The 25,860-nt window shown below is 39.6% G+C and overlaps 1 protein-coding gene across 2 annotated transcripts; it reads right to left on the bottom strand.

Annotated features, from left to right (window-relative positions):
- Positions 1-3,054: 3,054 nt before the first annotated feature.
- On the bottom strand, positions 3,055-25,852 carry F3 (coagulation factor III, tissue factor). 2 transcript variants are annotated; one of them, XM_073593106.1, is made up of 7 exons: positions 25,646-25,852; positions 20,703-20,814; positions 13,687-13,874; positions 11,706-11,893; positions 9,984-10,137; positions 7,436-7,479; positions 3,055-4,796 (listed from the first exon to the last, which is right to left on the bottom strand). In XM_073593106.1, the coding sequence occupies exons 1-7, from the start codon at positions 25,731-25,733 to the stop codon at positions 4,767-4,769; spliced, it is 804 nt and encodes a 267-aa protein (XP_073449207.1). In that variant the 5' UTR covers positions 25,734-25,852; the 3' UTR covers positions 3,055-4,766. The 2 variants fall into 2 exon arrangements, with proteins under 2 accessions (XP_073449207.1, XP_073449206.1); XM_073593105.1 differs by lacking the exon at positions 7,436-7,479.
- Positions 25,853-25,860: the final 8 nt, after the last annotated feature.

The raw sequence follows: 25,860 nt of genomic DNA, 5'->3' as shown, positions 1-25,860 counted from the left end.
AGGAGCCATTAGCTTGTAATTAAATAGCACTACGTCAAGATAATATTGTAGTAGTTACAAAACTGCACTAAGCCTCCCATGTCTATAAGTCAATCAGAAATCTGCAGTTACAGCCAAAAAAATAAATCATAGCAAAAATACTGATTAATAACGTCTAAGCGTTTGTGCATATAATCAGTTGGCTTTGATGGAACTACTTTTTGCAAATGTAAGTATTGGATTACTGGAACCATATCCTGTGGTCTGATGAGACCAAGATAAACTTATTTGGTTCAGATGGTGTCAAGTGTGTGTGGCGGCAACCAGGTGAGGAGTACAAAGACAAGTGTGTCTTGCTTACAGTCAAGCATGGTGGTGGGAGTGTCATGGTCTGGAGCTGCATGAGTGCTGCCGACACTAGGGAGCTACAGTTCATTGAGGGAACCATGAATGCCTAGGCTATAAGAAGACTGCCAAGACCCTAAAACTGAGCTGCAGCACGGTGGGCAAGACCATACAGCGGTTTAACAGGACGGCTTCTTCTTAGAACAGGCCTCCCCATGGTCAACCAAAGAAGTTGAATGCACATGCGCAGCGTCATATACAGAGGTTGTCTTTGGGGAATAGACACATGAGTGCTGCCAGCATTGCTGCAGAGGTTGAAGGGGTGGGGGTCAGCCTGTCATTGCTCAGACCATACACCACACACACACTGCATCAAATTGGTCTGCATGGCCTCTTCTAAAGATGATGCACAAGAAAGCCCGTAAACAGTTTGCTAAAGACAAGCAGACTAAGGACATGGATAACTGGAACCATGTCCTGTGGTCTGATGAGACCAAGATAAACGTATTTGGTTCAGATGGTGTCAAGTGTGTGGTGGCAACCAGGTGAAGAGTAAAAAGACTGCCTACAGTCAAGCATGGTTGTGGGAGTGTCATGGTCTGGGGCTGCATAAGTGCTGCTGGCACTGGGGAGCTACAGTTCATTGAGGCAACCATGAATGCCAACATGTACTGTGACATACTGAAGCAGATCATGATCCCCTCCTTTCGGAGACTGGGTCACAGGGCAGTCTTCAAACATAACAACACCAAACACCTCCAAGATGACCATTGCCTTGCTAAAGAAGCTGAGGGTAAAAGGTGATGGACTGGCCAAGCATGTCTCCAGACCTTAGCCCTATTGAGCATCTGTGGGGCATCTTCAAATGGAAGTGGAAGAGTGCAAGGTCTCTAATATCTGCCAGCTCCATGATGTCGTCATGGAGGAGTGGAAGGACACCAGTGGCAACCTGTGATGCTCTGGTGAACTCCATGCCCAAGAGGGTTAAGGCAGTGCTGGAAAATAATGGTGGCCACCCAAAATATTGACACTTTGGGCCCACTTTGGACATTTTCTGTTAGGGGTGTACTCCCTGTTGCCAGCGGTTTAGACATTAATGGCTGTGTGTTGAGTTATTTTGAGGGGACAGCAAATTTACGCTGTTATAAAAGCTGTACACTCACTACTTTACATTGTAGCAAAGTGTAATTTCTTCAGTTTTGTCACATGAAAAGATATAATAAAATATTTACAAAAATGTGAGGGGTGTACTCACTTTTGTGAGATGCTGCATACCCAAAATAAAAAAGAGATAATATAATAATAATAATATTCTTTTAAAATTATACTGAAGTCACCAACATGGATGAAATCTGAAAGCCAGCTGCCATTCTTGATCCCATGTGCTACGGGCAAGGGTTTTCCCAACCCACAGCTGATGTTACTAAGGGACAGGGATGTTCGTGGCATCATTGGCCTAATATGGCCATGTGCCCATATTAGGTCAACGACCTTAATCTAATACTGTCACGTTAAGTCATTGATGTCATGAGCATCCCAGCCCCTTTGTAACGCCAGCTGTGTTATGGGGAAATACCCCCCCGTAGCTCATAGGACCAAGGACAGCTGGGATTCAAAACAAATGCAAGCTCATCCCTAGTAGCCAACATGCTGGTTATCGAGTTAAAGTGGGTCTTAGCACCTTGGAACCTTTGTAGCTTACCAATCAATCCCTGGGCAGCCTGTTGAATACTAGGCAAATGTTTTATATGCGGCCTTCATGTCTGCCAAAGTCAAGATTACGTTTCAACTCCCTGCCTATGAACTGTCAAAGACTTGAACTTCATTGGGCAGTAGATGCTCTTGGGCAAAGTTTAGTGCCAGGAGAGGTTGGAACATAATCTCAGCTTAAACATATGTTAGGGCCTGGGATCCTAGAGGCTCCCAAGATCAGGGTACATAGGAGGTGAATTTCAAGACTAGTACAGATACTTGTATATATACAGATATATTGTGATGGTTTTGATGGAGTTCATAATAGGATTCCCCTTTACATTTTAGCTAATGTCACACAAAACATTGAGCTCTACCAGAACACTTCTGCTCATTCTTCATTTTCAAGCTTAGCATGAATTTCTACAAACTGTGTGTCAGATCACTTTTAATATATTAAAATGATATTAGTAAAAGACAGTCATTTTTTTTACCATTCACCTTTATTTCAACAATAAATCCTATGAAAAATAAGTTATTCAACATTTACCCATACATAAAAAAATATTATCCAATAATATATCATATACTTATATAAATAATACCCTTGATTGTCTCTGTATAAAAGTAATCAATGAATACGACAGCATGAACAATCACAATATACACAAACAAAATCCCTTAAAAAAAATACAAATATTCCTTAGAGAAGTGCTTAGCCTCTAATATTTAAAAAAAAAAAAACCATCACCCCAAAAAACATGATTCATACATTTAAAAGCAGTGATATTCAAATGAAGTAGTGTATGTTATATGGCTGTATTATAGCAGCAATGGGAATAGTGAATAGAATCGGCTTCTTGAATGACATTTGTTTTTAAAGGAATAATCTTTAAATCAGCTTTGTAATGTTTAAAAGTTTCTATCTCTGTACCTGAGTTTAGTTTAATTTAGTTTGGGCTTGGTAAAGTTGTTTTCATGAAGAATATTTGGCTTAATATTCTAGAGATGTGCCTATTTTTTGTTTGAAGCATTTCACAAAAAAAAAAAAAAAAAAAAGAAACATTTGGTCCTATTTCTCGATTTACTGTGAATGTTTCCAAGGTGGAACTAGTTAGGTTAGGTTATGATGGAGTTTAGTGTGAAGCTCACTTTCACATACTGGACCCAAGGCAGTGAATGAAGCCTATTCAGTATTTTGCATTTGCATTGTCCTTTTGAAAAAAGGAACTTTGTCAGTTTCCCTTCATAAACTAATAGTCCAGCCATACTTAAAGGGTCAGTCAACTTAAAGGTGATATTTCACTTACTGCTGTTGTCTAGTGAGCTGCGTCATCTACTGGTTTCTTGTGTCTGTTGGGGGTCCCAACAGTGAGATCACACTGCCAGTTCCTGCCCTTATTTCACCCACTTTGGTTGTTCCTGCCCACATTGAGCTGTTCCCATACACATTACATTACAAACTGATCGTACAATCCTCTTTAGAGCTATCAACAACTATGTTGTGCAAGGGCCTGCCTTATCACAAAGGGAATGAAAGACAATTCTACAATTATATTGTAATTTAATGCAAAATAAACCAAATATTTTGCAGTATAGGTTTTAGAGCTCACAAAGAGGTTTAATCAATGGAGTCCTTGAGGCACAGAAGGCACTGTTAGGCAGTTTAAACAAGTAAAAATTTTGAGTGGACTGACACTTTTATGGATACCACCAATGGTACAACCAATAAACAACTCCAGATTTTATAACTTCGTGATAGTGTAGTTTGATACTGGGTGTCAGGTTAGGTTCCCTTTAACAGGAAACTCATGGCAGGCTGTAAACTCTATATCCACTACTAATGAAACATTGCAGAAATAAGTCAAACAACCTGGAGCATTCCAGTCATTACATAAGCACAGCTCTTAAAAGAACATAGATATGCAATATATTTTACATACCTACATGTTACTTTCCAGTAAACAAAGCAAAGTAGAAAGTAATGATTAACAGAAGGTAATAAAGAACTGTGGTGTGCAAGCCACATTACTAATAGTAAATGTGTAGAAGGCAATATCTCTAAGGCTTTAATTTTGAAAGAAACCCACTGCAACCATTCAGAATTCGGATATGACTGCTGTGAATTGCTTTCTGAGGCTTACTGCATAGAACAATCCATAGGAATATAATAAATAACTATTGTGAGGAAAGATGCATTTTTTGTACCACATTTTTCTGTACCGTGTCCTTTCACCACATTATACTTTGTACCCTTGGTAGCGTTTTTCGGTAGTGCTTTCAAGTCACATTTTATTATTTTTACCGATAATTATTATTATTATTAAACATACTTTGCACTAGGCTTCCTAGAACTGATTTACCCAAACCATTTAAACTCATCTAAATCCATATTATAATTATCATTTATAAAAATAAAATTGTTTAGTGTTGAAACATCACAAAAAGGAATGCATAATATTCACAAAATAAAACAAGATTTAAGTCAGAACTGACTAAAAATAACATAACCTAAATGTTTCATAGAAACTAAGATCATCCTACACTACTCAAAGTCTTACTCCACTCCTCTGCAGTAGCAGGTACTGTGCAGTCACATATAGCAGTAGTCAACACAGACAATTATCTCAGAGCAGGGATTTATACATCGTTTAGTGGCTGTGTCTCCTTCGTCTTTTCTTCTTTCTTCTTTCTACACAAGCACACGATCAACAGAATTATAATGACTACGACAAGGACAACTGCTACGATTACAGCAACCAGAACAGTAAAATCAAATTCTGAAATGAGAACAGAAAACCACAGGTTAGGTGTTATTATAACCACAATGGATCACATAAGCATGCATTAGGTATACTATATTGATATATGTATCTGTAAAGATACATATGCTATGACATTTAACTTTTCCAAAGCGCCATCTGTTAGTAGTTGCAGACACCATGTACAACAGTGTTACAATACAATCAAGGGGGTTAAGCGGTAGATTAAAAAAAAAAAAAAAAAAAAAAAAAAAAGTGTGCCAAAAGCTTGTCCTAAATTGTGTCTACTACATAAGTTCACCCAGTTCACCGAAAGTCCACGATGTCAAGGATCTGACCAACTATTATATTATTCAATGCTCTTTCAAAAATATTTGTTAAGAACATAAAAAGTATTACATTTACAGTATGTTTGGCATCATGCTTCACTGTATACAGTTTTGTTAAGCAAATCATTTTTATGAGCTCCTTCAGTTGGCCATTGGACTTCCCACCTTAGATGCCTCAACCCAATGGCCAACTGAAAGAGCACACCACGGCAGGTTTACAACGCTGCCGCCAATTGCTAGGAGGTGACTTAGTGTTGTCAGCTTGCTTAAAGTAGAGCTGTTACTAGCAGGATCCCCAGATAAGGAATATTGCAATGGATTCACAGAAATATTTAACCGCGTGCCGCCCGCCGGCTGTCATATGGCGGCCAGGTGGCGCGGCTCTCGTTCTGGGAGGGCATCATATGACGCCCTCGCCTTCCCTGCCCACCAGGGGGCGCGCGTCCGCCGTGTCACTGGGCACCTGATGCTCGTGCCCGGCGGCTGCGATGTCCACCAGGCACCCACGATTGCCCGGTAACACGGCAGGACCGTGGATCTGTGTGTGTAAACACACAGATCCACGTCCTGTCAGAGAGAAGACTGATGTGTGTTCTCAGTATAGAGCAACACCGATCGGTCTCCTCCCCTTGTGAGTCCCCTCCCCCTTCAATTAGAAACACTCTATAGGAACATAATTAACCCCTCGATCACCCCCTAGTGTTAACCCCTTCCCTGCCAGTCACATTTATACAGCAATCAGTGCATTTTTATAGCACGGATCGCTGTATAAATGTGAATGGTTCCAAAAATGTGTCAAAAGTGTCCGATATGTCTGATGCAATATCGCAGTCACGATAAAAAAAAAAAAAAAAAAAAGGATATTTATTATAGCAAAAAGTAAATAGTGTTTTTTCAAACTTGTCACTCTTCTCTTGTTTATAGCGCAAAAAATAAAAACCACAGAGGTGATCAAATACCACCAAAATAAATCTCTATTTGTGGGGAAAAAAATAAAAAAAAATTTGGGTACAGTGTTGCATGACCGCGCAATTGTCATTCAAAGTGTGACAGCGCTGAAAGCTGAAAAATGGCCTGGGCAGGAAGGGGGTGAAAGTGCTCTGTATTGAGATGGTTAATAAAACTGTATACAGCGAGGCATGATGCCAAACATACTGAGAAATACATTTTGGGTTGATGTTCACTTTAAAAATGCTTTGCATTTTTATAAAGACACCGTAAAGAGATTCCACACTGCCTGCTTACTGCAGACCTCTAGTTTCATTTGTTGGTTACTGTTATATATTGCAGGATTACTGGAATTGTAGAATTTGTTTGGTGTGACACTTTATAAAAGGTGTCCTTAAAGAGATTGGCTTGGTCTAATCTCTCAATATTTGGGTACAAAGACGCAGATGATTCCTATTGACACCCTCTTAAGATTTTGATTGGATGAAAACCATAAAGGTTTCTTTAAAAAGGACCACATGTGATCGCTAGCCATACTATTGTATAATGTACTAACCAACTAAGGTGCCATATTTCTGCCTATCATATTTAGGCCATACACAAAAGGTCTAAGACACTTAGGTTGGATTCACACCTATGCATGTTTAGTGCTTTTTGCATTTTGCAGATTTGCACTACAGCCCATTTAACATGGTTTCCTATGAAACATGTTCTGTAGTGCAAATCTGCAAAATGCAAAAAGCACAAAAAATGCATAGGTGTGAATCCAGCCTTAAGGAAGAGAGATTATCAATTGAGTGACCATTGCTTCTAAGTATTCACCCAACTGAAAATCCTTTTTGCCAATTGAACATTCACTTCCCTCTTGGTACATAAAAAGAATGTATCCATGATCTAACTACCCATTTCCCAGGATCTGAAAGCCATTGCTTAGTCTGGATTCTTTGTCTGTCATAGTTGACAGAAGTAGTTATTCAATTTTAATCGACAATATGTCTTTAGTGCTTAATGCATGCTGTCTATAAGCACACAAAAAAAAAAAAAGTACACATACATGAGTAATTACATCACTCTCAAAGATCAGTGCCAAAACTGAACTTTGGTCATTGCTGCTGCTAATAGTTAGTAATTAACACCACCTCCAACAAATCTACTATTCAGAAAAAAAAGTCACAACACATTAACCAGCAATGTGTTGGTAGAGACAGTGAGATAGGAGGCCCAAGTTTATGAGAACAGAGGGAAGTCTATAAGTAAGTGCCTTTGACTTCTTGACCTGTTTTGCCATGGGAAGGGACTGAAAAGCATTAATGAAAGTGTTATGCAAGAGGACCCATCTCTCACATGTCTTATGAAGTAATTCTGGAGGAGTCAACTTACACAGAGGTACAAAAATACAGTGGAAGCTGCAAAACCTCTGGAGGCTGTAAAGCAAAAGTATATTCAGAGGCATGGTCTAAAATATATATCCACACATTGTACATTGGCATGGTGGGACACTTAAGATGAAAACATCATTGTGCTAACAAGCGCATTCCTATAAAGTTAATATATTTATTTTCCATAAAACCTTCACGATTAAAGATCATGTTTTGAAGAGATACTGCATTATTGTACACTTTATTTATACATATTAGCTATTATAAAGTTTACTATTTTCAGAAATTTGTTAACAACTTTCTTTACGTTTTCATCTAGTGATACTTTGGGGTTTGGGGAGTTTTTCCTTTGCCAGAGAAAAAAGGGGTTTTCCATTTGCACAAAAAGTAAAGTTACAATTTTCTGCTCTCCTTTGTATCAACATTAACACTGAAGTCACTCCTTAAAACCAGTTATGGAAGATAGTTTCCCATATTTATCTCCATGACTTTTATAGAATTCCCCTTAAAAACGTATCTAAATCCGAAAACAAAAAATGTTGATTATTACAGCTTACCATTCCTTAAAGTGATACTAAAGCCTTATTTTTTTAATTTAAAAAGAACAAGCATGGCATACTTACCTGCCCTGTGTAGTGGTTTTGCACAGAGCAGCCCTGATCCTCTTCTTCTGGGGTCTCTCGCTTGCGCTCCAGGCCCCTCCCTCCTGCCGAGTGCCCCCACAGCAAGTAGCTTGCAATGGGGCACCCGAGCCACTGCTCTGTGTGTGTCCATTCAGACATGCAGCCCTGACTCACTGACAGCAGAAGGAGTCAATGGCTGTGTCTCAGCCAATCAGGAAGGAAAGTCCCCAGACTTTGTGGCTCTAGTGCAACATTGCTTGATGGAGAGAGAGCTCAGGTAAGTATGAGGGGGGCTGTTGCACACAGAAGGTTTTTAGCATAGAATGCATCAAGATAAAAAAAAAAAAAAAAAAAAAAAAGAGATCGCTGCATTTAATAAAATTTTTTTTTTTTTAAGACATTTTTCTAATATTTTAAACAGGTAATCCTTTAATAACACTTCCTGCTCTTTATGTCTATGCTTTTATCCCCACAGTGTGTATGGGGGCAGCCATACTAGGTGAACTGGTGAGATTTGTAGTTAATACAATAGAAATAAGGTTCTTTGTGTCTTTAACATACACACAGTAAGACAGTTCTCCGGAAAAAGCGGAACTGTTCAGAGAAATGCATCGAGAAGATGCTCCACCATATTACCTTCCAGCACAATAGCAATAGCTAGCAATGACACTTTTGGGTAATTTTTTTGACTGATAAGTATTATAAATATATTTCGAATGCTGATAGGGGGTTAGGGACAATGACAAATATTTTATTATAAGATTAATAATCTAATAAAAAGACTTTCTAAAATAAAATTATGCTATGAGCCATTTGTTTTTTATATTATCAATAATAGAAAAAAAAAATAGTTACAAATTTAATATACTAATGTCTTGACCTTAAAAGTCTGCCTTTGTTTACTGTTCTAGTCTAAGCTACTATTATTTGGATGTGGCACAACAGCCCATTTTGTTTCTGTACAAAAAGGAAAGAAATACATCCACCATATCTAAGGACTGGTAAGCTGCAATATATTACATTTTGTTTTTTTATTTTAGATACGCTCTAAACATTAACATACTAGAATCATTACAGTGACAACTGTTTACCATTTTGGAAAAAAGGGGGGAAAAATAATTGTGCTACAAAGGTATATGCAATATAATAAAAAAGCTGCGATGTCCTAAATGTGACACAAATACACAATATAAGTAAGAAAAATTGGTGACTCGCGCTAAACGAATTAGGGAATGTGTGGCTAAGAAATGCCGCACCAGAAAAATCTAGATACAGCAGGTATTTAGTGGATACATAAACAGTCAGCGCAGTATTATATCACAATTAGTGAAAAAAAATTTCAAATTGAGTCCATGTGTAATAAATGTAATAGAAAATGAATGTGAATGGTTGAAGGAATAGTCCATATGAAAAAAACCCAAAGCAGTGACTGACAATCCCGGGTCTTTCAACCGCATGGAACCGTAGATGTGTGGGTCCACCACCAATAGTAAGAGCCTGGCCGCTTACCAGAACCCCATGACCCCCCCTTACAGAGGGTCTAGATGGGCTTTGAGATCCTGCTAGTCCGGAACTCCCAGGGGCAAAGATGGAAACTGGAAAGGACGTCAGGTACTAAGATGGAGATGGATGGGTCCACAGAAAAGGGCTCAGCCCTCAGCATAGTGTTGTCATCATATTACTGCACTGACTGTTTATGTATCCACTAAATACCTGCTGTATCTAGATTTTTCTGGTGCGGCATTTCTTAGCCACACATTCACTAATTCGTTTAGCGCGAGTCACCAATTTTTCTTGTTTACCATTTTGCTCTGTCTTTAAACATGACACAAACTAATTCAAGATGTACAACGGACAGATTTACTTTTCAAAAAGCAGATTTGTTATGTTCCTAACTTCAAAGCAGACTATTCTCTGAGTACCTACCACTACTGCCTTCAGACGAGGCGCATTTTTCATCAGAATCTTGGCTGAAACGGTCCGTTTTGCGAGATGGAATGGTTGCCCGCACAAAAAAGCAATAGCCTTCCCCTTTGGATGTGCTGATAACAATTTCATTGGTTGCAGAAGATGCTTCCTTCTACAGAGACAACAGAAAGGGAAACGTGAGACTCCAATACTGCGAAGTTACATAGTATATGTTCACAATAATTTCAAAACACAAAACGGCTCAATGAATGGTATTAACGTATGAATGGAGGACTAATATGGGCTTGCTCTGTGGTCTGTTAGGTGAATTCATCAAAATAGGACATGAACCACTGTAAATGAAAAGTGGAATAACTACAAACAGATTTCAAATGGCTATTGTCAGATAGATAAAAGATCAGTTCTGCTTGGTTGCTCTGGGTTACTGTACTACTTGATTGCTCTGGATCATTACACTAATTGGCTGCTCTGGGTCACCACATTATTGGTTGCTCTGGGCCACTACCCTTTATTGAAAAGGCTGTTATGCACACAATATTGTATTGAAACAGCAGTGATTTAAATACAACAAAATGGCTAACACATTATGTGCAGCTTTGAAATGAAACACTTAAAATTATATATGGGTTGTTTTATGTACCAAAGGATTTGCATTTCTGTATTTCTAGTCTCAAGACTAAAGTTGGCTGTACACATGATTGGATAATCATACGATCATTTGCATTTTGTTGCATAATACTAACATCGAATTCAACAGTGAATTTTGCGCTCTACGAAATGTTAAATTTTTTTTATGATTCTGAAAAATGTTCTCATTTGCGTAGCTATGTATCGGACATAATGTCAAATGTGTGACCTCTGTGTCTGCTACGCCTTTTGGCTATTTTTATTTGTACTGTTCTCCCATCTCTGTCCTGGTTATTTTTGTGTTTCCGATCATGCGTGGCGTTTGTCCATCGGTTTTTGTCTATTGGTTTGTCTATCGGATGCATACTGTACGGATTAAACGATTGTCTTTCGCTGGGCTCCAAGCAAAGTTTTCGCTTTTGTCCCTTAGGATATTGTTGGATGAACTGTCGTTATAGCCTGATCGTTAGTACACCGCTTTCAACAGTCGATCGCGCGAGCAATCCGAAAGCAATTGTTATCATTCGATTATCTGATTGTGTGTATGAGGCTTTAGATCCCTCATTTCCCCAAATCATGCTAAACAGCATGTGTGGAGAAAGCTCTCCTACTAGCTAATGTGTTCTGGCAGCCACCACTTGTAGCTCTAAAAAGACCTGAATGATAGCTACATCTGATTCGGTGCAGGCACTACTCTGCTTCTTCAGTTATCAGATCGAAGAATGTTAGGAAGGAGGATGCAGACAGGGTCAGCCTCGGCTCAATTTTGGCTGGTTCGCCTGGATCTAAATTGCCTCTGTGTCGTATCAGCTTTACACAGCCCTGCCAAACAGCAGAGTCAGTACAATGACTGTTTTTGCAATTTAGTAGTAGATGGTAAAGGAGCAGAAATACTCTGATGAGCTCATCCCTCTGCCCTCTACTCCCGTTAGATTTGCCTGGAACTCAGGATTAAAGTTGGGACACTTCTGTAGATTACGGAAAGAACTCTGCCAAAAGTTCATTGTTTTTAACTATAGAAACCCTTTTGTCCAAAACGTTCCAAAGAGGGCCAAAAGAACAATGATAATGATGACAATTGAAAATATTTACCTTTCCTGTGCTGCCAGCCTTCCTGTAAAAAAGCGTATACTGGAAGTCTTTTCCAAATATATCTCGGACAGTCTTAGGAGTTTTATTATCAAATCTGTAGGGAGTTATTGGATCCTTAACAACAACTTGGAGTTGAGTGTGATCTTCATTAAATCCAAAACTTTCAAAGGCTGGTTTCCCAATGATTGCTAAAATGACAGAAAAACACTTCATTATAAACAATGCAAGTAATTAAAAATGGGGGGGGGGGGGGGGGGTCGCTCCTAGCTGATTATAGCAATAGTGATAACTATTGGCTCCTGCCAGGCTCCATTCACACCTCTGCAGTCTGCTTTTGAGCGTTTCTGCAGTACTTTTTGCATTTTTTTACCACAATTTTGCTGCGATTTCCGTTTATGCTTTTTTTGGGCAAATTTGTTGTTGGGCAGATTAAAGAATGCAAATTGTGGCAAAATCACGGTGAAAAATGCACTACAGGCTTTTCTGCATTGAACTTCTCCATTGAAGTCTATTAAACCAAAAAAAGTCCCATTTTGCGTTTAAAAGAGTCTCGACTCTTTCCAAAAACACAGAGGCACAAAAATCCATTGATGTGAACGGGTTTTCCTAGAAAACCATGTTAAAAATAATGTGATGCGTTTCTGCAAAAAGCATTAAAAAAAAAATGCATTGGTGTGAACCGACCCTAAAGTAGCCCTATTCAGAACTGGTATAGAGTATTGGAAGGGAAGAGAAATGTTTAATGCAAAAGGTATCTTCCCATGGCATGGTCTTTAATGTGTCATCTCCAATGACACTCCAACAACCAGCCACAGAGATGCAGGCTCTGATGGTAGCTAGAAATGTAAGTGGGCACCAAGATGATGGTGACTCCTAAACATTTTCCTTTTCAGTATATTTACAAGCAGCACCCCTGATTGGTTTCTAGTGCTGTTCCTTCCCATCCGAGTCTGAGCTTTACTGTGCAGTTTACTACAAGAGGCTGACATCAAGCCAAATTCAGGTACACTAAATTCATTTAATGTTTTTTTAATGACTTCGCAATTTAATTAAGTGGTGGTGCTGTTATATTTGCCGGGAGTTTAGCTTTTATGTGCACTTAGAGAATGATGTAGGCTGCCATTGCTGATCTCTCCTTAAGAAAATATTAGTTCTGTGGATTTCAGGCTAATATATTGGCTTTCCGAGTTACTGACCTGGAACAAGTATAAAGGAATTCCAACGTTTTTCCTGACAATTTACATCATGTTCCCTTTTAGACCTGTAACTCAAAAGTATAGAAGCCTGATACAACCAGGCAGCAATTTCAGAAGGAGACAGTGTCCTTCTCATGACTGGTAAACTTTAGTCCATCATCTACTGCAGCAAGAGCCAAAAGGTTGGCTAACATAACATAGCAAGTCATTCAAAAAGGATCTCCTTCAGTGACACTAGCTGCCTATGAGTGGAGGCATTTTTAAAGAAAACCTGTGCTGAGATATGTTGCCTTCCATTGTTTACAGTACCTCTTTTTTTGATAATTCCAAGTCTCTGGACTTCATACTAATCCAATGGTTTCAGTTTTCTATAAGTCACTGCCTGGAAAGAAACATGCTGATAAAGTGCTAACTTTGCTTCAATTAGCTGCTGTATGTTTTTTTCTGGGCAAGGGACTAAGGCCAGGTTCATACTAATCCTGTGCAGTACCAAGGTACCAAAGGCACCTTATTGAGCTCTAGGTCACAAATAAGCATGCTTTGCGTCAAGGCAGCCCATCCATTTTGAATGGACAGCCAACGATCACACTGGAAAAAACCACACCTGATCCTTGTTGGGAAGGCAACGCATGGTTAACTGCAGCATAGATGCATTATCTAAAGAAGGTCAGCAATGGTGACCTATATCTTAACATAGATTTCCTTTAGTTAATACATTTGAAAATCTGAAGTTTGTATTATTCAGTCAGTCGTATTATTAGATGAAAGTAAAGAATATCACATACTTTTCTCATAAGGATTAAAGTCCGGGCCATCTGCATAGGGAAACTCTTCAGCAGCAACATCTTCTGATTGAATTTCTGAATGGATGCGGACATTGTAAGTGGCATTGACATCCTTCAGCAGATTTGTGACATCACATTCTGTGTTTTTTGTATAGAAACATTTCCTTTCCCATATACCAATAAGCGTGCTGTAAGAAGAGCAAGCAAATGTATTATAAATATATGCGGTCAGCAATTAATTTTGCTTAAAAATGGAACTACAACTTTGAAGTAGTTATATTTACATGTTTTTCTCCCAAACCCCCTTCTCAGTTTTATACTACAGTGTGCCTGATCCAGCAAGAGATCATAGATCTAGGTTTCACTTCCACATACTGTACTAAAATATTCAAAATGCTCTGGATTCTCTATTCATTCCTAAGGAGCTTCCAAGTACAAGCTTGTACCCAGAAGCTTCATAAGAATAAAATGGTTCCCACTTACTATCTCTATGACATACTTTATGGGGAGGCGCTGTATAATCAAGTTCAGTAAACTCAGGTAAAGCTGACAACACTACTTGGAATTTTAGTTCAGGAGAGGCAGCATTGCTCTAAGCCATGTAGTTAGGAAGCCCACAGGACTGTCAAGGTCACCACTTGTTTTTGTAAATTTCCTGTGTTTTTCAAGGGATAAACATGGGTCAATGTTCATGTATTGCAGAGTTGTACTGAATGTGTGTGTTTTTTTTTTTTTATTTAACCACTTGCCACCCAGGCCAATTCTGACATTTCTCTCCTACATGTAAAAAGCATCATTTTTTTGATAGAAAATTACATAGAACCCCCAAACATGTTTTAGTAAAGACCCTAGAGAATACAATGGCGGTCATTGCAACTTTTTTTATCTCACACGGTATTTGCACAGCAATTTTTCTACCCCCTTTTTTTGGAAAAAAAAATTAAGTTAGCCCACTTTTTTTGCATAATGTGAAAGATGAAGTTACACCGAGTAAATAGATACCCAACATGTCACGCTTCAAAATTGCACATGCTCGTGGAATGGCGCCAAACTTTGGTACTTAAAAATCCCCATAGGCAACACTTTACAATTTTTTACTGGTTACATGTTTTGAGTTAGAGGAGGTCTAGAGCTAGAATTATCGCGCTCGCTCTAATGTTCGCGGCGATATCTCACATGTGTGGTTTGAGCACCGTTTTCATATGTGGGCATGACTTATGTATGCGTTCGCTTCTGCGTGCGAGCCCACGGGGACAGGGGCGCTTTAAACTTTTTTTTGATCACTTTTATTCCTATTACAAGGAATGTAAACATCCCTTGTAATAGGAATATGGCATGATCTGTCCTCTTTACAGTGAGATATACGGTCAATAAGACCCCACATCTCACCTCTAGGCTGGGAAGCCTGAAATAAAAACAAAACCAAAACAATCTCGACTTCCCAGCCGAGGCGGAGCCTTTTTTTTAATGCAGAGGCCGGGCGTGACGTCATGACATAGCGCCCGGCCTCCGAACGATCATAGTAACTCCAGCAACCTTCTGATCCGCTGGAAATCTCTAGGGTAAACATCTGGGGCCGGCGGATCCTGTCCCCGACTCACCGATGGAAGCGGTGAGTCGGTAGAAGCACCGGAGGACGTCCCCTCTCGCCACCCGTAAGAATGAACAATCACGCAGCGGAACAGCCAATATGATCATTCTAATGGTGTAGGGAATCGCTGGCTGAAAAAGCCGATATCTGAATGATGCCTGTAGCTGCACCCATCATTCAGATATATCCGCACAAAGTCAAGGACCTCATATGACGTACAGCGGGTAGGAAGTGGTTAATACAGGTAATTATATAGCACTTTACATATATATTGTATGTGCTCATCAATCCCTGCCCTCAAGAAGCTTACAATTTAATGTCCCTAACTCACATTCATACTATGGCCATTTTAGACAGGAGCCAATTAACCTACCAGCATGTATTTAGAGTGTGGGAAGAAACCAGAGTACCCACAAGAAACCCACGCAGGCACAGGAAGAACATGCAAACTCTACAGGTAGTGCCATGGTTGGGATTCGAACCGACAACCCTAGTGCTGCTAGGCGGAAGTTCTAACCATGTAGCCACTGTGCTGCAATTTGCATACTGCAATAGCCTCAATGATTCCTGCAGAAAATTAGCTCAAATTATAACTAAAGGGGAAACTTTTTTTTTTTTTAGTTTTGGATAGAGTAGAGATAGATTACAACACTCGTCAGATTTTATTGCTGTCTGTGCCCCCATTAGGGAGATTCACCCTCTCTATTCGTCCCGTTATTATTGAAAGTAAAAGAAAAATCCCCAAATTTTGGGTTGTCCCCAGAAAAGTTATAGAGGGGAAATGTTCCTACTTTGTTTGGCTACAAGACAGGAAAAATCTCCACGATGGGACAGAGATGATAACAATAAATAAATCTAACGGGCCAAATCCAAAATGAAAAAACATTTTTTGCCTATACGTTCTACTGTAACTCCAGCAGCCAGTCATGCGACCACTGGCAAGAGATCTGGTATTATAGTCTTTGCCGAAAGGTCAAAGGAGACTGCATTTCAGGCAAAACTAGCCAATTAGTAGCTCTATTTCCTGGAAGATCCTTTCCATCAGCAGAGATCACATAACTCATATCTTGGCATTGGTCTCATGAGCCACTGGAAGGAACGAGCACCTTGTTTTTACTGGAAAACAGGAAACCTATTATAGTGGCTCAGATTTATCTTTCTGAATATAGGTATTCTTTAGAAAAATCCTTTGCCCATTCCCTATTTTATCCTCATAAAAATACTTCAACTGAAGCACCTTTACTTCCCAAATATTTGCACATACAGTATATGTGATGATCACTGTAGCAGCTCTGAGATATGAACTTGCCTGGTTTATAGTTCATTAACGAGACCCACAGCTGCACAATGTGGTCCATGGTAATTATGTTTGCTTTTCCTGGTACTTTATGAGGGTTTGCATTCCTTTAAATGCTAGATCTAAAGATTGCAAGTGAAGCAGATCATTCTGTGCATGCAGGAACATGTAGAGCAATGCACAGGTAACACCTATGTCAATAGCTTTGTTATCAGCACATCTGTCTGTACATACATCGGAGAGAAAAAAAAAGTTCCACGCCTAAGAAATGCTAACCCAGCAAGAGAATGAGGAAAAGCATTGCTCAACATTAGTAAGAAATCATGATAGTTATATTTTCGATTGAACTCAGCTACAAGGCCATGCAGGTCTAAGAAAATCAATCACTGTGATAAAATTTACTGCGCCTTGAGGCACAATATGGGTGGAACGATAAGATGAATAGGCTGACGTTAACAAAATGTGTAAATCGGAAAAAAAAGTGTTTGTGTTTTTCCCCATTAGCAAGACTCAGATAATAAGCTTAAAATAATCTTTGCAGGAATTTAGGAGGTAGGACTATGGTGAACAGAGGGGAACTCATTTCAAGTCAAGTTCTATTGAATCCTCCCACGAACATTCAAATTTCTCAATGAATATACAAGTCACTTTTCACCTCCTTTAAAAAAAGTGTGGGCAATTAAAAATAGTTTACCTTATGATTCACAGAAAATTATTTCTGTGAATTCTGTTGTTAAATACATTTTAAAGAAAATCTATAGCAAAACCCCTTTTTTTTTACAATTATGCATACACTTGAAATGCAGAGACCCTCTCTCTAAAGCCTCGTACACACAATCCGATTGTTGGCAGGGAATTGTGTGATAACAGACTGTTGGCCTAAAATCCAATCATTAGTACACTCGTTCAGACAATTGTTGTCCAACTTTTGGCCAACAAATGTTGGATGGTAGGCTAGTAAATTTCTGGCAGACAACGGTCTGTTGTCAGAATTTCATATCGCCTGTACACAAGTCTGTCACACAAAAGTCCAAAGTACAAACACACATGTTTGGAATCAATGCTCAAACACGACATTAGCAGAAGGTGCCCATAGGGTGGCGCTCAAGAGCTGAAATTCCACGTAGTACCTCACTACGTTTGTGTTTGTTGGCCAACAATTGTGTTCAAGGCAAGATCCAAGCACACGCCCTTCGGACAAAATTCTGACGCTCTGTTGGCCAACAAGCCGATTGTGTGTACAAGTATTTAGACCCCTTTCACACTGGGGTCGCGGCCACCTTAGCACTAAAGCGCTGCTAGTGTTAGTGGCGCCTTTTGGCCGCTAGTGGGATGCTTTTAACACCAAAGAAGGGGTTAAAAACGCCTGTGTTGCGGTACTTCCAAAACGATTTTCAGGCGCTTTGGAAGCGCTGCCCATTTATTCAACCGCCCCAAAGATGCTGCTTGCAGGACTTTTCCTAACGTCCTGCAAGCGCACCACCCAGGTGTGAAAAGATACACTGAAATGAATGGGGAGGCGATTTTCAGGTGCTATTTAGAGGCTATTTCTAGCGTTAAAATGCCTGAAAACCATCTGTGTGAAAGGGGTCTTATTGTAGTCTCCAGAGCACTTGTGTAAGAGACATTAGATCTCCTGTTTGTAATATCCAATATTGTGAATGACCCATTCAATCGATCAACCCGACTGGCTGCAGCAAGACTGCTCTCACGTGGAAAAGCCCCCAATCAGAGGTCTTGGAAGAAGCCCAAGGGTGTAAGAAAAGCAGTGAAAGTGCCACACCAATGCTCATAGAATCTAGAAAGGATAAATCTTGTGAAATTGCCATGACAATACTTGCAGAGTACAGAGAGGATTTTCATAAAATCTTGTTAGAATGGAATAAAACAGCCAACACATTTTCATGGTTTAGGCACTACTTTTCATCAGGGCTTAAAGTGGTTGCAAACCCTTACATATACCCAGTGAAGTTTAATTTTTTTTTTCAAATTTGCAGGTAGAATTTTATTCCACTCTACAGGGGCAGATACATTTATTTGATGCTATGAGGCACCACGCACTGGTATATTTTTCTAATACCCAATGAAGTGATGTTCTCATGTGATACACGGAGATTAAATCAATCCTCCTACATAAGCTGTACCTGTTTATCAGCAGTCTTCTCTCTTCTTCATCTATTCAAAGTCCAGAATTTATACAGCTTGTCTGAGTGTCCAGAAAGCAGGGGGCGGGGATGAAATTACACTCTGCACAGCTCAATGAGTAGAGCTCTGAGAGCTGATTGGAGGGAAGGGACACACCCCCTTCACACAGTACACAGGAACAGAGCAGAGGCTGTCAATCAGCTAAAGCTCCCTCCCCTTTCACCTTTTCTTCTCTTGGCGTCAGGAAAACATGTCATTGGTGACTCATGCAGATAGCAGAGGAATGAGGCAGCAGATTGAAATAACACTTAGTGCTCTGGATTAAGACAAGTACACACTATAGAGGGATATGCTTTGTTCATTTTTCAAGTTCGAGGTTTACAAGCACTTTAAATGCAGTGTAACCGCAATAAGAACATTTGTAGTACTTGTACTGTGCAATCAAAAGTTAATAGCAGCAGATTTGCAATATATTTTTTTCTATTATAATACAAATATTCCATTGAGCCCAGTCTCATTGAGATTATAAAGCATTTAAACCCTAAGCCCGGGTTCACACTATAATGCGCTGCGAACCGCACAGGAGCGCTGTGCGTCCCCGTTCACCGTTTCAGGGACGAATCAGGGCCGATTCTATGCCTGAATTCGGCCCTGAAACGCAGCCAAAGACGCACAGCGTTTTTGTGCAGTGCGCACCGCAGCTGCCCCGGAGATATGTGAACCGGCTCCATAGGGAGCCAGTCACATTCTCCTGCTATGCGAATTAGAGGTGCGGAAACGCACCTCTAATTCGCATAGGTGTGAACCCAGGCTAAAGGAAGGGGGTAGTACCTAAAGCACCAACATGAGTTTTTTTCATTCAAACAAGATTTAATTAAAATCCTCTCTTCGGTCTACAAACATTGGCATGACACTTCGTTTTCTTTTTTCTTGTATGTATTCCTGCGATACCAAAACAGGGGGTTAGGGGGACATCTTTCAATGGGGACAAGATAAGACTCAGATTCTTCCATCAGATACTTGTAGGCACTGTACAATGCCAACATGTCGTATTAGTGTGGTGTAGTTAAGTGCTACGAAGGTGTATAGTAAGTGCTTGGCTCTGACATTTGTGGATGCCTGTCCTTATTTGTCTCATAAGGGTTGATTTACTAAAACTAGAGTGAAAAATCTGGTGCAGCTGTGCATGGTAGCCAGCTACCAGCTTCAGCTTGTTCAGTTAAGCTTTGACAATGAGCCCTCGTTCACACTGAGGGCGGGTTTGAAATCTGAACTCGCAAGATTTCAAACTCGCAATATAGATTTTGGGGGCAATTTGAGAGACATCTGTGCGGGTTCATGCACAGATGTCTATTGAAATCACTCCCCGAAGTCGCAAAAAGCAGTAGGAACTGCTTTTGGGAATCGGTGCAGTGCCGCAAAGTCGGCTTCCCAACGATTTGGACGCTGCTGTTGCCGGCAATAGACGCCGATTTGGCATGCGATTTGACATGTCAAATCGCCCCGATGTGAACGGGGGCTAAAACCTGGAAGCTGATTGGTTTTAATGCACATCTGAACCAGATTTTGTACTCTCCAGTTTTAGCAAATCAACCTCATACCATCGGGGCACTTTATTCAGAGGTGAGCAGAAGAGGCAGCTGCTTGTGGTGTACTGAAGACAGGGGCTTAGCATTATAATGGAAGAAACAATTATGGAAGCAGGATATATTTATTTTTTAAATATTATTTAAAAAAGGAAGTATTATTAATGATCATTCCCATGACACTATCCAAATTCTGTTTCTCTTTCAGGGTGACACATAATGATATTTGAAGGAAGGGTACTTACTAATAGGGATTACACAAGAACCACAATATACCATATTCACTCCGTTCAGTCAAGCATGTTTAGCAATAATGACAATGTCTGTGGGGTCCATAGCAGACAATTGAATCAGACTGTTACATGAACACACACAATGTATGAACGAGTCTACTTACTTCCTTATTCCCACTGTGTAGGAATAATTGGTAGGTGTGCCTTCCCACTCTACAAGGGTTTTAAAGTTAACAGATGTCCATTTAATGTTCTTTGCTGTAGGAAAGTTTACATCTGTAAAAAACAAATGACATATTTATTTATTATTGGTACGTCTAAAACACTGACCATTTACGCAGTGCTTTACCTTTACTGTATACTGCACATTCACATTAGTCCCTGCCTTAAAGGAGCTTACAATCCAAGGTCCCTAAATCACATTGATACATACTAGGACCAGTCTCCCAGTAAGCCCCTCGATCCCCCTCTGTCCTGCTGTTTGATGGTCGTGCTGGATGCTACAGGTTGCACCCCCTAGTGGCCAATCCAGCACATTCAAACTGTGTGCATGTGCAGTGCGCTCTCTCCTTCTCTAATTGCATAAGTAATGGCAAGCAGGAGCAGCATTTGAAAATGAGAAGCGCTGATATGTACTACTCAGGGGATTGGGATTTCATAAACTGTTGCTAAAGGTGGACTTACACTTTAAAAAGTAAAAATAATACTATTGAGTAATATTTCGGTGTACCTTATTACCTTATTCTGTTTAAAAAAAAAAAAAAAAGAAAAGAAAAAAGCAGAAGGAAATTATGATTACAACTGCCATTTTGCTGGTTAAGCCTAGGTTCACACTACTGCGATGCGATGCGATGCGATGTTCTGTGAATTTGATCCGTTTATTGTCCTGTGTGAGGTGCGAATTTGCCTTGCGTTTCTGAGTGGGCAGCTCACCATGACTCAGGGGTTGATTTACTGAAGCTGGAGAGTGCAAAATCTGGTGCAGCCCTGCATAGAGGCCAATTAGCTTCCAGTTTTTGTTGTCAAAACTTAATTGAACAAGTGGAAGTTAGAAGGGGATTGGCTACCATGCACAGCTGCACCAGATTTTGCACGCTCCAGTTTTGATAAATCAACCCCAATGTTCACAGCTGTAAAAGTAAGGCTACTTTCACACTGGGGTGTTGGCGGTAAAGCGCCGCTATTTTTAGCAACGCTTTGCCGTTTTTGCTGAGGTTTTCAGCCGCTAGCGGGGTGCTTTTAACCCCTGCTAGCAGCCAAAAAAAAAAGGGTTAAAACTACCCATAAAGGTGCTGCCCATTGATTTCAATGGGCACTGCAAAGATGCTGCTTGCAGGACTTTTTTTTACCGTCCTGCCAGTGCACCGCTCTAGTGTGAAAGCACTCATGATTTCACATTGGAGTGAGAGGAGAGGCTCTTTCAAGGAGCTTTGCAGGCGCTATTTTTAGCGTTATAGCGCCTGTAAAGCGACTAAGTGTGAAAGTAGCCTAAATCTGGGGTTTGCTTTGTTTTTTATGGTCAGTAAGCAAAATGTCTTACTTACAGAAACAAAATCGTATATTTGCACAATTTGTGGACTTAAAGTTTAAATTACAGTTAATAAAATGACATTTAGCCCTGGTTCAGACTGACAGCGAGAATGAAATCGTGCAAGTTCAGATGAACGCGCACAATTTCATTCCCGCATGTCAGTCCCGACTTTCGGGGGCAATTTCAGAAACATCTGTGCAGGTGGCTGCACAGATGTCAATGGAAATCGTACCCCAAATTTACCAAAAGTAGTACAGAAACTACTTTTGGGAAACAGTGCGGTGCCGCAAAAGTGGTGTCGCGCGGATTCGGACGGTGACATTTCTGGCAATTGCCGCCGATTTGGCATGTCAAATCGCATCAATGTGAAGCAGGGCTAAATTACATTTTAGCAGCATTTATTTCTCTGTATACTGCTATATATCTAAGACAAAGCAGCCAGTAACCCTTAGCAGCCAGTTAGAGCCTTTCATTGACCTGGCAGTGTACTGACACTGAATTAGTTGCTAGTGTTCACTACACTTTACATATTCCTATTGAGGTTGGCACTGCATTGCTACTGGTGTGCGATAGACCTTTGGACTGTCACATGACTATGCCTACAGTAGACTCTGCCTTAGCAGAAAATCAATCTAAGCCCGTATTAGCAGACACAGGTGAAGATCAATAATCCGGTGATCGCAGATTTTTATTATCAGACACAGAAAGGATTTTAATGGGCTTTATACCACAAATCATCATACACTGTTTTCTGTGTAAACCCAGCAGACATGTTATTTTAATTACAAATTCCAGCAGGTCACAGTAAAACGAAATCAGGTCATCCGGTTGGGAAGACGGCTTTGCCTTAAATGATTTCCATACATGCTCTAAACCTTTTACATGTGTTTAAAGGAAACCTTTGTACATGCCGTTTCACAATAGGTCTCTGATCTGCTGTAATGTATGACACTTCCGCTACTTTTATCTTAAACTACTGCAAAGAATGCAGCTGCAATTAACTCTTCATAACCTCATTCTGCCCGTTTTATTAGGGTCCCAGTGACACTAGAAGCATCATGTCCTGCAACAGAGTTTTTTAATTATTTTTATGTTCTTTTTTTTTTTTTTTTAATTTATTAGAATTCAGCTTAACAGTCAGCTAAGGACAGAGACATATGTTCATATATAACATTTACATAATATCCAAAACTCTATACACACACATCAAAATATTATATTAAAAAAAATAAAAAAATAAATAAAAATCATGAGAAAAGAGAAAAATAAATAAATAAATCACTTCCCCACTTAACATACAATATATTATAAAAGTTGAATTTGCTCCGACACCCCCCCCCCAGTTGAGGGACCTCCCTAGCTATTCATTTTTAATTTTATGTTCTAATGATTGGTGGCTAATGTTTTTGATGCCACAGGAATATAGTTCATATACATACAACTAACCTAACAGATTAGATAATGCCTAAATCGCAAGTTCACCTTTTTCTAAGAAATGGAAAGATAAAACCAACAACCTACAACCACCTCCCCCCTGGTCCCCACTGTACTTACCTTTGTGGGTGATAAGCTGTGAGTGCCCACGTAGCTAGTGCAGCGGTCCGCGTTGATGCCCGTTTTAGGCACAACAACATTCTCCTGTGTTGGAGGAGCCCATTCATTTGAGCATGCTAAAATAGATCAAAAGAAGTGCTTGCACTTTTAAAAAGCACTACACCACAATGCACAGTACTTTGTTACCATGCATTATGGTGAGGATAGAACAGTGGTTCTCAACCTCGGTACCCCCAACGGGCCATGTTTTCAGGTTTTACTTTGCACAGCTGCTTTAAATTAATATCAATGACATGGTATTGATAAGATATATTTTAGCCAAGAGAAGTTTCCAAAACATGGCCTGTTGAGGGTACTTGAGGACGGAGGTTGAGAACCACTGCGGCAGAACACATGTGCGTTAGCAAGGTGCCATTAAGAATGAATGGCACCATAATAATATTAAGGATGCATTTTTTTTTTTTTTTTGTATGCGTTTCACTGGCACACAGATGTGAATGGGGTCTAAAGAGTCCTAAAAGTGACAGTTGGCAGTGGGATAAATACATCACTAACCTGGTCTCAAAATATCAACCAAATCTCTCTTCAGTCCTCCCAAGAGCTCCTGCTCTCTAGCTCCCCGGTCACCTCATCCAATGGTCGACTCCAGGAACTTCTCCCATCCTTTGGAACTCCCTACCCCAATTTGTTTGAATATCTCCTAATCTAGCCATCTTTAGACGGTCCCTGAAAACCCTTTAAAGAAGCCTACCCTGCTTCTAACAACCTGAGAAGCGGTACAATTGTTTAGATATTTTTGCATAAATGAAATAACGTTTCCTTGGCACTCATTCACACCAGACCATGTTTCAAATGAGACTATTAGAAATTTTTTTCTATATTTGCAGAACCATAATTATACTTTAGAATGCTAGACAACAGAGCTTACAATCCATTACTGACATTCCCATAACAAAGAAACTTGTCCCTATAACCAATAAAGGAGCAGGCTACATGCATGTAGGCAACTTAAAGTGGACCTGCGGTCATTTTTTTTTATCTTTCCATCTACTAAATCTTCTGCCCTTGTTTTAACTTTGGATAGTAAAAACTTTTTTTTCTGCCAGTAAATACCTTATACAGTCCACTTTCGGTTTCTTTTCTGGTAAAAAGCCCCGGCTTATGACATCATGCACAGCTCTCTCTCGTGAGTTTGCCATGAACTTATACTACTACTTATATGGCTCAATCACAATTAACTTTTTAATATTTGATTATTATTATTATTATTAATTGTTTGTAGTTTTTAAAAAATAAGGAGATTCTTGGAAAAAAAAAAAAAAAAAAAGAAAAATTGAGCAGTGGAGGTTTTACTATCAAGAATTTAGCACACTTTAAAATTTGCCCAAGGGCAGATCTACTGCTAGTAAAAACAATCCAGTAGCTTGCAGCTTCTAATTTTACTCCAGACCTAAATGTTTACTGCTCACAATACCAATTTCTCAATTTAAAAATAAAAAAAAAATAAATAAAATCACAGTCCAGATTTTCCCATTCTGTAAACAAGCATTCATTTTATTATTGCTGTGTAAACCTCACAAGAATGACTATCAACCAACTACATTGCATGTGATCGGCAGGCCCTTGCACTACATACTTTAAAGGTAAATCTAAAGAAAAATTGTGTAAGAAAATTTAACATGTATGGCCAGCTTAGCCAGAAGTGCCTGAGCATTTGCATATTTTTTTTTACACCATGTAACTATTAGGCACCCCCTAGCAATGTTATAGTTTGCCCCAACCCCCACCCAGGGAGAGCTCACAATAGAGGATTTTTAGCGACAGTGGCCCTTTAAAGGATATCTGACACATGACAGTGATTATTTTCAAACATTTGCTAAATTAAAGGGACAGTGCATTTAATATATGAACTAATGATTAGTTAATTTAGTAGAACTGAGACAGATTGTACAGATAGGACATATAATCTGCAGCAATAATAAAGTGATGCCATGTAAATGATGTCTTATCAGAGGATCTTACCTTGGGCTGTGCTCCTCTGCCAGCAGAAGACAGCACACAGGAGGAGTAGAAGGTGAAGGCACTTCATGCTGTGAATGGATCCAGCCATAGTGTTTTTGTATAATGTCAGTGTATAGAATAATCCGGGGGATATCAGTATACAGCACTACTCCTTCCTGCCTCCGGAGATATGTCTAAGTAATGTGATGAAAGGCTCAGCACTTCCCTATATTTAT

The sequence above is a fragment of the Aquarana catesbeiana genome, linkage group LG07 (assembly GCF_042186555.1).
Source record: "Aquarana catesbeiana isolate 2022-GZ linkage group LG07, ASM4218655v1, whole genome shotgun sequence".
Taxonomy (NCBI): Eukaryota; Metazoa; Chordata; class Amphibia; order Anura; family Ranidae; genus Aquarana; species Aquarana catesbeiana.
This window is presented reverse-complemented; position numbering and strand designations above follow the sequence as displayed.

What these genes read in the sequence shown, in the direction of transcription:
- F3 (XM_073593105.1), bottom strand. Translation starts at nt 25,733, where the DNA reads ATGGCTGGATCCATTCACAGCATGAAGTGCCTTCACCTTCTACTCCTC. An exon ending in TACACAGTGGGAATAAGGAA is followed by an intron (nt 13,875 to 20,702) that starts GTAAGTAGACTC and finishes CTCTTCTTACAG; the next exon opens with CACGCTTATTGGTATATGGG. An exon ending in CTCGTCTGAAGGCAGTAGTG is followed by an intron (nt 4,797 to 9,983) that starts GTAGGTACTCAG and finishes TTCTCATTTCAG; the next exon opens with AATTTGATTTTACTGTTCTG.